Source organism: Rhamphochromis sp. 'chilingali', assembly GCF_963969265.1.
Source record: "Rhamphochromis sp. 'chilingali' genome assembly, chromosome: 9".
NCBI classification, from domain to species: Eukaryota; Metazoa; Chordata; class Actinopteri; order Cichliformes; family Cichlidae; genus Rhamphochromis; species Rhamphochromis sp. 'chilingali'.
The window spans coordinates 11,406,100-11,422,864 of NC_137936.1; the positions used below are offsets into that span (position 1 = coordinate 11,406,100).

The 16,765-nt window shown below is 40.6% G+C and overlaps 1 protein-coding gene across 1 annotated transcript in view; it reads left to right on the top strand.

The window, feature by feature from the left end:
• suclg2 (succinate-CoA ligase GDP-forming subunit beta) overlaps nt 1-16,765 on the top strand; it is a 108,813-nt gene that overhangs the window by 25,177 nt on the left and 66,871 nt on the right. The window contains exons 3-5 of the mRNA XM_080890872.1: nt 12,594-12,693; nt 13,758-13,848; nt 15,443-15,595. Coding sequence (XP_080746998.1) covers nt 12,594-12,693; nt 13,758-13,848; nt 15,443-15,595 — 344 coding nt within the window. The remainder of the gene's footprint in view (nt 1-12,593; nt 12,694-13,757; nt 13,849-15,442; nt 15,596-16,765) is intronic.

Consider the following 16,765-nt stretch of genomic DNA (forward strand, 5'->3'; position numbering starts at 1 on the left):
TGCTGACATTTTGATTCACTATTTGTTTAACAATTGTAGGATTGAACAAGTTATTTTACTGCTATTTTATTATCAGTATTATTATTGCATTATAACCACGTAACAAGCATTGCATTAAAGCATATATTGAAGCTGTTAACATTACATTAAAGTCTGTTATTTCAGGTGGTATCATAATCATATAATAATCTTTCATTGCAGGAGCAACTGTAATCATTTTATACACATTGCATTTTGGTGCTTATTAAAGAGTTGAAGCTTGGTCAGTTAATTGATGGTCAGAAGCTTCGTCCGGCGCGATGTCCAGCCGATCTATTGAGTAAAGTGGCCTAGAGCTATGGAAAGATTGCATACAGGCTTACAATACATATATCACATATAATCTAAAAACAGGCCTGAATAAAGGCCTGAGTGTATTCAACAACCTGCTGCGTTTGAGTTTGTTTGGTAACAGATGACTCAGAATAAGTCAGGAAGTATACTTCTGAAATGTCTTTGTTTCCTCTGTAAAGTGTGCATTTTTTGGTGGTTATTTTGAGGAGCTGTCTGGATGAGTTTATTTGAATAACCAGGTTGTTCATTGTTATCTTTTTCTTTTGTATTCTTTTATTAAGTTTTAAGTAGTATCATTTGATTAAAACATTTATTCAATATATTACACATATAGTTTCAGTTGTGTACGTGCGTGCCTTCGGTCTGGTGGAAAGGTTACAAGGTTTAGCTGGTGAGGTGAGAGGTGAAACTGAGTGCATTTCAGGTCAACACAAACGCACACCCACACGTCAGACGTGTTGATACATCACAATAGTTCATTAGTCTTAACTAAACTCCTTACAGTCTTACAAGGTATGACATAACACACACATACACTTTTGCTGGTGATGCGAATGGTTCCACTTCCTCTGGCAGGGTGCAGAGAAACATTTACACCTCCAACTGAGCCTGGCGCTGCTGCATGAGATCATCTAGAGGGTACCATATGCCTCTACACCAACCCCACACACGGCCTAGCCAGTGCCATCTGTCACGAAAATGCACTTTTCCACCATGGGCATCACCACAAGTCATTTTGAGGAGTTCCTTATCTAACCATGACGCACCTCACCTGAGTCCTCCATCACGCTCCCCTCCGATCTGTCTAGACTGGCCTGTTTGCCACCAGAAATTCTGTGCTGTGCTTTCTGTGTTTATTTTTTTTGTTCTTATTTTTATTTAATATTAGATAATTGGGGTGTTTGTCGATCATTATAGCTGCTTGAACATCTTGTTTTATTGTAGCTTTATTTCTTAATGAACATGGGACATCGTTGCATTGGATTAATACAAAAGGGTGAGCATGAGGCATTCTTAAAATTCCCTATTACATCAGATTTGTTTTTTTCCTAATGAATAATGCAAGTAAAAATGTGTGCTGGTTAAATCGTAGTGAAAAATAATTTAACAGCAATTATTGTATGTGTGTTCAGTTACTGTTCAATTATAAAGTGCCAGAACTGCATAAAGTCATTGGGGCTAAACTGACGGGCTAGAACTTTGTTGTGAAGGTCAAGATTTCTTATTCAGCTGATCACACCTTCATAGCTGATAAATTGTATGACTCGACAGACTTGGTGGTAACACTCGGCAGCCGTGTGCTGTTCACACTGAGGATCTAAAAATGAAGCAAACAGATCAGGCTCGGGTGGTTTCTATTTCTTTCCAAACCTTCACACCTTCCTGACATTTCACCAGGCTTAATGCTCCGCTATGGTACTTTGTAGTGTAGTTGGGGGATATGACTAATTACTCGATTCAATGGTTAAACTAGGTAGACTAGTCTGTCAAACTAGTGCCATTACACAGCTTTTTTTTTTCCCCAGTGAGGCAGTAAATGTTACATTATAGCAGACTCCACTGATGAAAGTCGGTATTTTTGTTTGCAAAAGTCAGAAAATGGAGCACAGACTTTTCTAAGTGTTAAAAATCACTGCTTTAGTCAGCAAAGCCTGGCAGGTTGGAAATGAGGTCTTTCTTTTTCAGTATGTTATTTTCTTAAGTAGCAGTGTTTCTTGCACAAATAGGTACATTTAACAGTCATCAGAGGGAAACCCAACCTGCCACCTCGTCTCAGAAATGAACATCTGCTGTAAATGGCACTATATGAAGCGATATTTGTAAGCAAGGTCTGGATGAGTCAAAATTGAGTACTTTGGCCATGATCACCAAAGGTGTGATTAGAGTAAATATGGTTTACAATTTTATGAAAAGAAAAGCTTGAAGAATTAAAGTGAAAAATTCTCGACTTTAAGCCTCTAAGGCAGCTACTGTAGTGGCAGAGGAAACATTGCACGGATAGAGGGAAGACGGCATTTGTTTAAAGAGCAGTAAATACTGGATGCAAATGTCATGCAGTCAGAGGATGAAGTAAAGGCCTGAATGGAGAATCATCCTGGGAAGTTATGAGTGGAAACATTTTGGATTCAGCACCACAGATCGAAAGGGTGTGGATGGAGGAAAGACAGTTTGCTCTTTTGTATAAAGGCAACTGTCTTGCATCGACACAACCACAATAACATATCCAACACTGCATCTTAGCTTGCCATTGAATTGAATTAGTGGAAATTTTACTAAATGAAATGAATTCTACATCTTAAGTAGTTTAAAATTAGGTTACATGAGATGCATTCAAATGAAGTGAAATACATTTCATTATCTTTTCTTTAATTCAAACTTGAATGAAAAATGAATGCGAGTGCCAATCCAACTGTGTTTTTTTTTTTCTTCTTCCTTTTTTGGATTTCAACCAGAGAAATAAATAGAAATCTGCACATATTGCTGACTTCTCGAAAGCTTGTGCTTGGCAGCTACTACACCTGACCTGCATGAAACAGACTGTGAACTAACAGATTTTATATGCATAAATATACATTAAGCAAAAATGGTGAAAATTGAATTGATGAACAAACTGCAATGCATGTAATTGAATCTAACCCACTGTACAAACGTGAGCTTTGATTGACTTGGTATCATATATGTATTGTAGGACTTGACAATCAGAAATATGTTGAAACCTTGTCGTGGGCTTTGAGTATTTATATGGCACATTAGCGTTACTCATGCTTCAGTTCACTTGAGCTCTTTTATTCCTTTGTGTCCCAAAACTTGTGCAGTTGTAGAGCCATTATCTGAATAATACTCAGCCTAAATTGCATGTTTTATTAAGGCTATTCCATGATTCATTGAGCAGTGAATTTGTAAGAAGCAACGCAGTGATATTTTCTCTCTGTTGTGTGTGTGTGTGTGTGTGTGTGTGTGTGCGTGTTCTCTCCAGTTCACATCCAATTTTTGCCTACCTTGATTTGGATAGCAGTGCTGTGTAAGACCTGGGTCTTTTGTCATCAAATTCTATTATACTCAGCTCTGTGTGTGATAACTCTCCCGTTCTATCAATGACAAATGTTTGGACATATCTTGCACTTCAATAGAGGGTTGAAAACGGGGGGAAAAGGTACTGTACACATCGCGTGCACATGGGGCCCTTCTTCCTTTTCAGCGAGGGACAGACAAATATTTTACTGTCAAACATGGTTAAAACACGGAAAATGGCCAGACCTCTCCTCGCTGTGCACATCCTCCCTTCTCATTCACACTGTCCCCACTGGAGCTGCTTCATGCACTTCAACATTTCAAGCGCCTTTTAAGACCACTTTCATCTTCCCCCTTCAGAAAATGAGGCAGAGTCTCTGGTGAAAAGCGCTGACAGTAGCAGTTAGCGTTGAGTAGTGTTGGCTCAACCACAGCTCTTTTTCTTCTGTCTTTGTCTGAAGTATTGAGAGATGAGACGACCCTCTCAGAAGTTGGTCTGTGTGACTGTGTAGACCAGCTGGAGCCCTCATTGCGTCCTCTCCTCATTGGTCTGCTGGACAGAGGACACCGAAGCAGCTGCTCATCTATCAAGCCACTTGATGTTACAACGGGTTCTCGCACATCATGAGAATATGCAGCCTGAGCCTCTGAATTTTGCGCTTGTTTCGCTGCCATCTTTGTGCTCTTGCTGCCAGCAATTTCCATCAGAGTCTTTGTCATTTCCACCTCTACTGTTTCCAGTGTAAACATTATGTGGTGAGTGGAGCTGTGCTGAGATTGGGTCTGTTTGGTGTCAACCATTCAGATGGGTGAGCTTGTGAATCACTGAACAAACACACAGGGGAAGATGTATTTGCTAGCTCACTACCTCTTTTTTGACATGCAAGCCTATATATGAAAGAGCTGTTTAAGCGGTTCATGTCTTGAGTCTGTGGCTTCCAGATAGACATTTTTTTTTTTGAACACACCACTATCTTTTGGATATTTAATGTTTGCTGACCAACAGTGCATAATTAGTAATACTCAGTCTTTGTGTTGACTGCACAGTGTAATGTATAGTTTGCAGTAAAAACATGATTGGAAAATCCGTCAGGTCATTGGCTGCAGCTGCTAAGAGACTGATATGAAATATTTGTGCCCAAATGATAAGAAACTGACAAATTTGTAGCTGTTAGCTGTAATTTGGCATGCCTCAGCCTTTTCTCCAATTTCCCTTAATAATAACTTCTTGATTGCCATCCTACCACTGAGACCATTTCTGATGAGGGTTAAGGGCAAGTCTTTCAGATACAATTCATCCTTTGTCTTCTACTTGTCCAGTTTCCTCAATATTTTTTAAGAACGCACTGCACACCATGCTGAGATGTGCCACATGTTTGGGTAATAGCACTTTGGAAATCACCGTGCTGTTCCAAAAATATTTTATGCCTGTCAGACTGTTATCTTTGGCAGTTTTCCTAGAGTCAAATAATAAAATGAGAACAAATTGTGTTTTGGCAAGAGGCTTAAGTGCCTAAAGATACAATTTAAAATGGGTTCTTTGGTAAATTGTCTGTTATGTGTAGAGACAATCCTGGTTCATCCCATTTAGAACTTGTTGCACACGTTCTAAATGGGATGAGTTACATAGCTCTTAAATTGTGATTGTGAAGTTAAAACAGCATTGGAGTTTCTTATGTATTGAAACCACACAGTGCGCTGTTGCCTTCTTCTTTAGTCACTCTTTTCAGCCTTGTAATGTCTTTGTCACAGAACTATCCAGTTATATATGTTGTATACTATATACGTGTGAAAGTGTCTTTTTTCTTTTCTTCCACAATACGTGTTGACTTTATTCATATTTAAGTCGTGAGTGTATTATAGCATGAGTGTGTTTTGAGTGTTTTGAGACGTACAATGCAAAACTTTTTTTTTTTACTGTACATTTGTTTATTTTTCTTTCCCATATGATTTTTCTTTTTCATTCGTCCCTTACTTCAGGCTGTTGTTGCTCACTCCTACTCGCAGCTCCCCTTATTTTTAGTATTTCCTAAACACCCCCTCAAAATGTGCCCAGACCTTCTGTAAAATCATCATAGATGGTACTCATTTGCCAGTTTAATCACATCGGAGGGGATAAGTAAACAAAAGCAGGTTGTTAGCTGGAGCCAACTGCAGATATCTGCGTCTCACTCACTGCAGGGCTCCTGCTGATGGACTGAACAGCTCTCGCCCCTCCATAGTGCTGCTCTGTCACACAGGAAGACAGATGTTAGCCTGCAGTTTTTCACTACCTGCCAAGATAACACGCATAGCACGCAATGAGGAGAGAAAGTGGGGGTGGGGAGGGGGTGTGAAACAAAAGGTTATTAACACAGACAGCGACCCGCCGACTTGGAGACAAAGCAGAAAACCACCCGTAGGCAGCATGATAGCTGTGAAGACACATGCGCATAAAAACGTCGAGAATTTTCAAGCACAATATGAGCGTTCCAAAATAAACAAGCAGATGCACATTACACTGCCCTCTCCAAGGACCTGTTGTTATCCATTACATTAGCTGGCTCTTAGGTCTTGCGTTGGTTTTAAAAAGGGGGAAAAAAGCAATGCATCTGAAATTGTCTTAACAGCTGTAAATAGGCTTTGCAGGGTAAAGCAGCCTGTCTCTCAAAGAGCTGATTTCCGTAAGCAGCTTAGTGTTTCCACCTCCTCATTACGCACCACAACCTTTTCATGTTGTGGAATTATTTTTCACACGTCTTCTCTATCGTATTAGGATGATACTAATGTGCCAGTGAGCGTGCCGCCTATTGTTTGTTGTCAGGGCACATCGGGTAAACATGGGGCACCTGGTCGTGCCGGAGTTGAAAGTAGTTCGAGCAGATACAGAAATTGTGGAGTAAAATGTGCAAGCTCGGCTGTGCTTCGTTGTAGTGAGCTCCAGCCATTAGATACGTTTCATTAGTCATCAGTGGAATTGGCATTGCGTTCCTCCTGCCCACTAATGCAGCAGCAGATGTCTGTAGATTTTAGAGTTTTTCTCTGCAGTTGTTAATGCTGAAGTGAAGAAATTGTATCAGTCAATAAAAGGGCCTCTCAGCTAGTTAAACTTTTTTTATTTATTTATTTATTTTTTACTCTTTTTCTTTTTTTCTGGCGATCTTGTCTTTAACAAGTTGATTTTTATTTTTTATTTTTTTTTGTTAACTGTTTCCCGATGAGCCTCGATACAAGTAAATGTCTTCACCCTGGTTTTTGCTCCGAGACGAATGATTCGCCCTGCAGATATCTCCATGGTCATTTAGCACCCATTGCTCCACAACACCATTATCATTATGATCACCCTTCTGCTTGCATGGCAATTTAAAAAAAAAAAAAAAAAAAAAAGAAAAAGGGGGAAAAAAGACTGAGAGGAGACCGGGGGCATCTCAAGTTGTCATTAGAGGTGCTGTCCTGTGTCTGAAATTCAGGTGGACTTGTCCTCTAATGAGGACTCAGCTGTCATGCAAGCCGTGACTGGAGGAGTGTCACAAAGAGGTGCCATTGTTGGTCAGGGAAACTGATATTCTTTTTCCACTGAGTAGCACCGAGATGCATCATTAGATGCAGAGACACATGGACACTGGGCTTAACCAGACAAGACAGTGACATGATAATTATTTATTTAGTTGTAGCGAACAAAGAGGATAAATGTTGCAGTCTTTGGCTATTTTGGTGTTCAAATCTGTTTGTTAGAGTCTTGTTAGGCCCATATATCTGGTTGAACTGACGCGCCAGTAGTAAGAGGGCTTTTACCAAGCGCGCTTATGATTTATAAATGTTGGTTGACTTTTCAACCTCAACTGAACAGGCAACATATTCTGCTTAAAGAATTTCAAGACCATTATATGTCAAGGTAGATGCAAAACAGAGAGATTTTATTTTCCTGTCTCTCCTTTTGGTTCACTTGCCATCGCTGCATGAATAGAAAACCATTTAATGTCTGACCTTTTCACAGTCTGGTAGAATTGGGGGAAAAAAGGTAAAAGTTTAGAGAAAGCGGAACTTTTTCCAAGATAATGTCAGCTTTATCTGCTGCGCTTACAGCCCCATCTTCTAAAAATCTGTATTCCTTTGTTAAAAACAATGATTTTACTGTATTCAATTAGACATTTGATGGCACAAAGAAAAATTGTCGAATACTGAAACTGGGAAATTTCATTGTTATTTGACTAGTGTGCTGATTTTAAAGTGCTAGCCCTGTAAGAGACAGGCTGTCCCAGGTGTATCCCAGCCCTGAATGGGATAAGCAGGGAATGATGGATGCATGCCGACCAGTTTATAAAAATCTTTTGCCGTTAACAAGTTATTTATGAGCACAGCTTAAAAAAACTAAAAAAAAGTTTGATGATTTGTCTCTGTGTTGTTGTTTTTTAATTAAATTTAGGCTTTAAATGATTCGCAAATGATTTCCTTTTGTTTTGATTTACATTTTACATCGCATTCCAGCATTTCTGGAAATGGGAGTCGTAAATGAAATCATTATACAAGCAGTCATTAAACATGACCCGCTCTGTGCACTTGCCCTAATGGTGCCTAAGTGTAATTAAAATAAAATGTGTTGATAAGGCTATTACACTAGGCATTTTACAGAACTAAGCGCTGGCCCTAAATTTGCCTTTTAATTCACATGAAAGGTAAAAACCCGGCGCACATATTCACTTTTGTGCTTAAACAATTAGTAAAGCTTATTAGATGGTTTCTTTGTTTCGGATCATTAGTTTCCTGCGTTGCCTATGGTGCTGTAGTAGATTATGAGTCCATTTTCACAGCCAAAAATCACTGCGGCAAAGTGACTCATAAACTAGAGTCGACAGAGTCACTAGCTTTCTTGACATCAATATGCAGCTGACAGCATAATTGAAGTTATTTAAAGGTACACTATGTGCTTCTAGATGGAAGCAAATGGAGGTGCAGATTGTTTTGTTTTTTTCCTCCTACTTATCGTAAAATAGCTCTATACTGGGAAAGTATAATTGTGCCTACGCTACTTGTTTTAATGATCCTGTAGACTGACATTTCCGGCCTCTTCTTTTTTTTTTTCTTCTAAAGAACAGATTCCACCTGTTCGACAGCAATCAGCACTGTCTGGCATCATAATCGAGCACAGATGTTGAGGGTTTGACTGCGTTTCTTTTTATTTTTTTTATTTACTGTCTTTCCTCTGGTGTTAATGGTATTTATCCATAGGAAGGCTGAGACTCAGACTGGCTGTGTTTGATTGTAGCTGTTCGTGGCTTGTGTTTGTTTTCTCCTTACTCCCAAGAGTTTGATTAGTCTTCCCCATTTAGCCGCCGCATTACTTTCATTACAGCACACGAGTGTCGGGGAGGGCCACCCTGATCTTTTTCTCTCTCCTTGCAGATGGTAGCCTCATCTTACTCTCTCCGGATTGGCGCATAGCCCGCATCTGTCCCTTACCAGGCAGCATTCCCCCTCATGGCGCAGCCTCGAAGGCTTAATTAAATATCAGACCAAAGCTAACTGTGCTGTTGGCCGCTCATGAGCTACATGCAGAGGGAGGAGGGTGGGGGAAGAGAATAGCCTTTCAAAGTGCACAGAAAGAACGGGGTGAAAGAGACACCGACTGCAGAAGTAACGTCCTCTTTGCCAGCTGCCTTCACTGGCAAGCAGACTGGGAGTTGATTTGCTCTCATTACTGGGAAATAAGTAAAGCCTGAGGATGATGACCGCATTACTCAAATTGCATACGATGAGATCGGAGATGTTGTGCAATGTTAATCTCCTTCCGTGTGTCCCCAAGAAATGGAAAATAAATGAAGATGAAAATCTAGCTCCATTTCTTCACAGAGGGCCATGCATGATACAAATGGAAGCAGTTAGCTGATTATGAAACACTGTCTCCCTCCAACTAAGAAGAGGATTCTCGTTCAGCTGATAAGCAAACTAATATCAGTCTGAGGAGATTTTTTTTTAAATTATTGTGGCTGGATAACAGAAAGGGATTGTTCACTTAGCCAGTACTGTAAAGAAAACATACAACAAAGCAACGTAATCAGAACATAGAAAATGTTCCTGTGATAAAACACCCACCTGTGTCACCTTTCAGATGTTTAGAGCTAAATATTGCATTTTTTCCACTGTGTGAACATCTTGAGCTGTGACTCATCAGCAGCGCTTGCTGGTGTCTTTATTAACTTCAGACACGTGCCCTTGTTTCTGCTTTTTCTTTACAGTTTGACATAAGAAAACTTTGACTTGTTTCAGATTTTTTTTACATTTTATTACTCCTTTTCCATCCTGTCCTCACGCTGCTCTCATTATGGACCAACCTTTTTCTCTCAGTGTTAGAAGCCATCTCTTGTCTGCCATACTACCAGCTAATGGTCACACTGCTCTTTCACTCTGATCTTTAAGGACATTGTTATAATTTCCATGCATTTCAACTGAGATTGATGTTTCAGTGTTAAACAGCATTATTTGTAAGATTCTACATGGTGTGTGTGAGAGAGAGACCGAGAGAGATGGGAAGAGGCAAGTGTGTCCTTTTTAATCATGCTGTCTTTGTGATTGGTAATACTCACAGTTTATCACATTATATCTGCTTCTTCTGTTTTTCCTCTAAAGTTTTCTCTTATTATCAGCACATTACAGCTTCTGTGGCTATTCATAAATGCTGAAATTGCTTATATATCTTATTGTGTGCAGATTGGCTTCACTTACTAGTGCAGCAAGAATGAACACCTGCCTTGTTCTCACACCATTACCTTCCTTAACACGCCACATACCCTTTTCTTCTTCTATATATTTTAGTGTACTTGCTATGACGTCTTATCTTAGTTCTTTACCTTTCTTCACACCTCAATGATGCAACCTCCCTGCTGGGCCACATCCTTGTTCTTTAACTTGCTTCTTTTTTCTATATATTATTTCTTCTTTTTAAAGCAAAAGTCATTTCCTCTGTGCTGTCCCTCTCCGCTGCACATGCCCGCAGGACATGCTTTCTCATCTTGCTTTGAACTCTTTTTAATTTTGTGCAGTAGCAGTTTTTTTATTAACATATTTATTCATTTATAACTGCTCTCAAAGCCTTTTGCATACGAGCTCACCTTTCATTCTCTCTCCATCTCTTCATGCTTTCGCTTCCCCTCTCCCCTCAGCCTTTAACTCTCCTTGCAGAACGGGCCTCACTAATGCAGTGTTAGTTTAATCCCTGTCACCCTGTCCAAGCCTGTATTCCCTGGGTCCTTTTTTCTTCCCCCCCCCCCCCCTTTCCTCCTTTTTTTTGTTTTAAACTGCAGCAACAGTGAACATGGAAAACATTTTTAGCCCCTCCAGCTTCACCAGGTCCTCGATCTATTCCACCCTTCCCTTAGACGTCAAGAGTTTTTATTTTTTTAAATGCCATCAAGGGAGGAGCCAAGGTCAAGGTGTCTTCTTAACCACGTTTCTACGCCCCCTCCACCCACTTCCCAACGTGCTGGCAGCCACCTGTCAAAGGTTGAACTCTCCCCACCTAGATAATAATAACCTAACTGTAGACCATCTTTCATCAAGTGTCCTCTGATCCATTTGAATAGTGCGGGATTGTGGGTAAGATGCGGAAGAGAGAGCTCAGAGACGACCTCCTGATGCGACTGCTTGGAAGGTGGCAGTGACAGCGAAGGGGATGCTGGGTGGTTAAGTAATTAGGGCAAGGTCATGTTTCCAAACTTCCAAGACTTCAATGCTTTACCAAGTTTTTATTTTCCTTCTTCCTTATGTGGATCTTTTAATTCTTAAATTTATCATAATGGCAATCACCCCAGAAATGGTAATCCTCTGTCAGTGTGTCCACCACTTTAGCTTATATGTTAAATTCAATCACCTGAAATTGGTAGACATTTCTGTTCTTCAGAAGCTCTCCTGTACTGTTTAGCATAGCCACCAGGATTTTGACTTCTTTGGGAAAGTAGTTCTACTAATACTCTGATAACTCCAAAATGATCATCACAGTTATTTTAATCAGTACTGACATCGCAGTTAGTGGCTCTACATTGTGTAGTGCTTTATACTTCCGCCCAACAGCAGAAGCTCCCTGGTTAAAATCCCAGCAGGAGACACAAATTCCAGAGAGGTTTTATCAGGAAGGGCGTCTAATGTTAAATAAATAAATATCTGCCAAATCAAATGTGAAGCTACCGGCTGTGGCGACCCCTTTTTGAATAAGAGAGCAGCTGAAAGGAGCTTTATTGACATTATGATTAAGCATGGAGCTTAGTGACAAAAATGCTTTGTAAGTATAACACTGCTTTTTCATCCAGGTTGTGTTCCTGCTAATGTCCCTTCATATTGTTCGTATTTACCATTTTCAGCAGCTGAGACAGATGTTTGTTTGTTTTTTCACATTAGTTTCGTATTTCTTTGACCTTTGAGCTAACACCAGCATCAGGTCAGAGGTTTTTATTTTCCTTTGCTTTTTATTTATTTAAAAAATGCATTTCAGAGATCCAGTTTACCTCAGTGAGTGAACAGGTGATCATATGCCACAAGGCTATAGTGCAGCAGCCCAGGTTCAAGCTGACCTGTGTCTCCTTCTCTCTCTTCTGTCTCCCCACTTTTTTTGTCTGTTTTCACTGCTGTACTATCAAATAAAGGTTAAAATGCCCCAAAAAAAAATCTTTAAAAGATGCATTTATGCTGTTGACAAGTTAAACCACCTGTACTTTTTCTTTAAAAAACATTAATTAATGGACTTAAGTGTCCATTGATAAAACTGGTATGTTCTTTACTGGACTATAAACAGATGAATGTCTCATTGGGAGCCCTTAGATCTGGAATGCACTATAATTGGTGTTTAAGGAAGTCTTATCTGAAATGTATATGAAAGGATGTTGTCCACGAGTCCTGTTGGGTTGGTGGGAAGGTTAAGACCTGTCACTGTCTGAGCCAAGAAGAATAACATTAGGTTACAAAAGATATTTATTTTCCACCATCCGGCTGTCTGTAGACTTAATAGAGTTAACTTTGTGATGCATTACAACAGGACCTTAGTATAAACTAAAGTCAAAGTCTTGCAGATGATCACTCTGCTAAGGAATGTTAGCCAGCCTTCTGTTTTCTTCCTCCCTCTTTCCTTCCTTCAATCATATGGACAAATAATTGACAGGCTCAAGGGTGCGTTCAAGGGCATGAGCTTATATCTTAAGTGCTCTGTCTGACTTTCTCTTCTCCTCCTTTTGTCTCGTTCCCTCTCTCTATCTCTCTGTCTGTCTCACTCTGTTGTTCAGATGCCAAAGAGATCGTGCTGAAAGCTCAGATTCTGGCCGGGGGCAGAGGCAAGGGTGTGTTCGACAGCGGCCTTAAAGGTGGAGTGCACTTAACGAAGGAGTAAGTATGCCCCTACGTGCATTTCACACTGTGAGTTACTGTAGGAAATAGATTGATGTTATTTTCTCCAACAACAGCAGCTTTTACAGCGAGGAGGCTCAAAGAGCTTTCTGAAGATGCTCCCTAGGCACAAAGACACAGTCAGGATTACTTGGGCTGCAAATAAACATTTTTCTTTCTTCCACTGTCTCGTTTTCGAACAACTACCCTCAATTAAATGTTGAAAAAGGGGCTTTAAGGTCGACTGAAGCATTACTCACCCCATTTTCAGTTTCCCCGCTCGGGTTTATTGGGTTTTGTGCTACTATTTTGTTCCTGCTCAGAGTTGCGAAGTGTGATGGATGTATTTCTTCAATGAGGGCTCACTCTGAAATCTTATGCATTTTTCAAAAGGCTAAACAAATCTTAAAAGAGCTTTACTTTGCTCAGGAACTGCATTTCCCTCCACCAAGTTTCCCCCGTATAAAATACATAAATAAAAAAAAAAAAAATGCTGTCTTCTTAGTAAAGGTAGCTACAACTTGCTGCCACCGCAAAGGCAGAAAGGTGATTTATGACAATTGTCCCAAGCATGTATCATCATCACCCTACTTCGGGGTTCGGAAAGGCCGGAAACGTTTTCAAAGTGAGATACAGTGAAGTTCATCGTCCCCAGACAGTGACATGAGTGCACAGTTCACCTTCCTCTCATCTATCAAAGGATGAGTACAACCCCGAGCTTCATTTGTATTCACTTGCAAAAGCAGAGCAGGCTAACAGAAGCAGCCTCAGCATGCGTGCTGCTTCTAAATGGAGAGAAAATGCGGAGTTTGATTCACAGCAGTGTGCACGTGTACCCAAAAGCTGTCCTTCATCAGAATATTTTGGACTAATACCGAGAAAGTGCTGAGACATATTTCTTTTCAACCGAACAAAGTTATTGAGAGGGGAAGAAATGCGCTTTCATCTGTAGACCCCTCCTGCTTTTTCCACCTTTATTTTAGAAGTCTTTTATTTTTTGGCTTTATGATAAAGATTTATTTCAAAGAAGTGATATTGTTTGACCTACAACCTCTGTCCTTTAGCCCCGCTGTCGTTGGTGAGCTGGCCAATAAGATGCTGGGTTTCAACCTGACTACTAAGCAGACACCAAAAGAGGGAGTGAAAGTGAAAACGGTGAGCCACTGCAGAGACAGAGGGAAGGAAAAGATCTCTACCCTCACTATCTTTTCTTGCCTTTTTTTGACCTCATTTCAAGTCATTTTGAGTCCAGTAATTAATTTCTGTCATATTAATATCAGTTTTGTTGTTGTTGTTTTGTGCTCAGTTTTAATAGTAGCTAGCCCCCGATGTTTACTTTTGGGTTGCACTAGCTGGTGTTATGGCTCATTGCATAAATTGAACAGAACCCACTGTGAATTTAAAGTGTCTGGTAAACAACTGTTTCTGTGCGCCACTAACAAGCAGGAATACTATTTTCTCTGCTCGCATGCTGCATGTCGTCCCCCCTGAAAACAGACGTTTTCCAGGTGACGAAGCCGTTTCAGTCTGTGGCTTGTTTGTGTGTCCTGCTGCCTTCCTCTTTGTCTCTCCTCATCTCTGTTTCTGTTTCCCCTGTAAAGTTTACGTTGAATCAAATGAGCATCACACATCATTTTTATTGACGGCGGCTACAGAAAATTCAACAAGCTCAGAGTTAACTCGCTGTCTGAGGCAGAAGGCAAAGGCGGATAAAAGACACAAACATATGGCCAAAACCTGGATTAGATCTGACTGAGAAGAGAAGTGAAAACCAATTGGACATCTACAATCATTGTCTTACCAAGAAAATCTCACACAGCACAGAAATCTGACGTGGCAAAGAGCCGCCTAACGGCTCGAGTACAATAACGGTGTAGTCAGAACCCGGCGTTTCCGATGACAGCCAGAGCTCAGCTGTCAACCTGCCAATGGGAGCACACACCAACGCTCAACCCGTCCTACAACACAGATAAGGGGCAGCACTCGTGTATCTGTGTGGATTTTCACTCTCATAGCTCTGAATGAGAGATGAGGAAACGAGGCGGGACAGGTGAGCGAGGCAGAGAAAGATAGAAATAGACTGTGGAGAAAAGAATATGTTTAGTTTGAGAGAAGAAACTGGTATAAGTCAAACGACAGGCAACTTAAAAGGTTGTTTGAGTGAGTGGGGATAACAACTTTCGGACAAGAAGATAGGAGCGCTGTCTGTTAACACGGAGCGCAGAAAAGCCGATCCGTCCTCATTCACTGGGCGATAAGGTGGAAGCAGAACATAAGGGCTGTGCATGTTCAAACAAACACCCCTTCCACCAAACCTGCACCCCATTAACCACCACAGAACTGATAGTTTCCTGTCAAGTCTTTTTTTCCTTTCCTTTTCAAATGGGCTTCTTGCTTGCTTCCTCCTGCCCCTCTTTCTGAATGAACACACAATCCCTCTCTATTTGCCTCTGTTTCTTTTATTGATAACAGATGACATTTCCTCAGAGCTGTTGCACGTAGATTGTGCCAATCTCTGCACTCTGCTTATGTTCTTGTTTTGTACAGCTAGTTGTAAATGTGTTACTTTTAAAAGATAAAGTTAAACATTTTCGGAGTTTTTGTAAATACTGGTCGGAATAAAGGGGAACACAAATGACTTATTTCCCTTTTTTTCCCCTTAATAATAATGTTTTCTTAGTGATGTCAGATCAGTAACATAGCTACCTTCTTCTATCCAGCCCCTCTGTTTTTGCTTTGCAATGTGCAGGTGATGGTTGCTGAGGCCCTGGATATTACCAGGGAGACATATTTTGCCATCCTAATGGACCGCTCCTTCAATGGTCCTGTCATGGTAGGAAGCCCCCAGGGAGGTATGGATATCGAGGAGGTGGCTGCCAGCACCCCAGAACTCATCTTTAAGGTATAACATTTCTGCTTTTCAGTCATTTCTAAGTTGTCAGTGATTACCAGCTACAAGAATAAGAAAGAGGGGGGGAAAAAAACTTGAGAGCAGTCCAAACTTCCTTGAATTAGACATCTTACCATGATGCTTGTTCTTTACTGGCACAGTGGAGCTCTTTATAATCCCCTCACCATCTTACTTTAAAACTGATAAAGGTTTTGGTGGGGGGGGTGTTGAAATCATACCGAGTTTCCAGATGGAAGCTGAGATCTGTTCGCGCACACACAGCAGAAGCTGAACACGGCACACGCATACAGGAACACACTGGAGTTTAACATGTGCAAACACACACAGCCTTCGATGTTTTCTTTTGCCATTAATGAGATTTTATTTACAGCTTCTCGACAGCACGGCCTCATCGTCGTTAGCAGATGTAACCTTGAAGCGTTTACAGATGGCTACCTCCAAAGGTTATATACGTGTATCTTATTTTGCTAATGTGCGTTGTGAAACATCAAGCTGAGACAATTACGTTACATTAACTTCACCAAAGACTGTAGAGTTTCTATAAATGAGAAATGCGTGGTTTTACTATCAAACAAAATGATTAAAATAGTTATTGTCCAGCCCTGTTTGGTGCTACAGACTGTCTGTACAGATGGATGAGATGTCACCAATAGGTGAAGCAGTAATGATGTTGTAAATAGGAGATGGGCAGTGAAGATTAGGCTGCTGAAGTCATGTTTCCTACCAGATGAAATGCAAACACTTGGGTTTTGCTGAAGGATGATGGTGTCAAAGTGAGCACCATCAAGTTGACTTTTTTTTTTAAATAAAAACCTAATTTCCACATTGATACATGAAATTATCATTACTATGAGATTCATAATAAACTGAATCTGCTTCACTACAGTTTGATTTTGCACTTCCACATCTAACCAGCACTTGGAACACAGACGTGCCTCCACAGGAGCGTGCACACAGGTTCATGCCCGGACTTGACACTGATCCATCATCATCAAAAGAGAGAAAACAGGAGGATATATTAGGCTGCCAGGCTGACTTTTTGTCCTCCTTTATCCTGGAGCTTAATGTGACTGCAGTTTCTTTATATATGGTCTCCTTAACTTTTTGTTTCCCCGCGGGGGTTTCTGTCAGTGAAGAACGTGCATAGGAATAGTTGGTGAA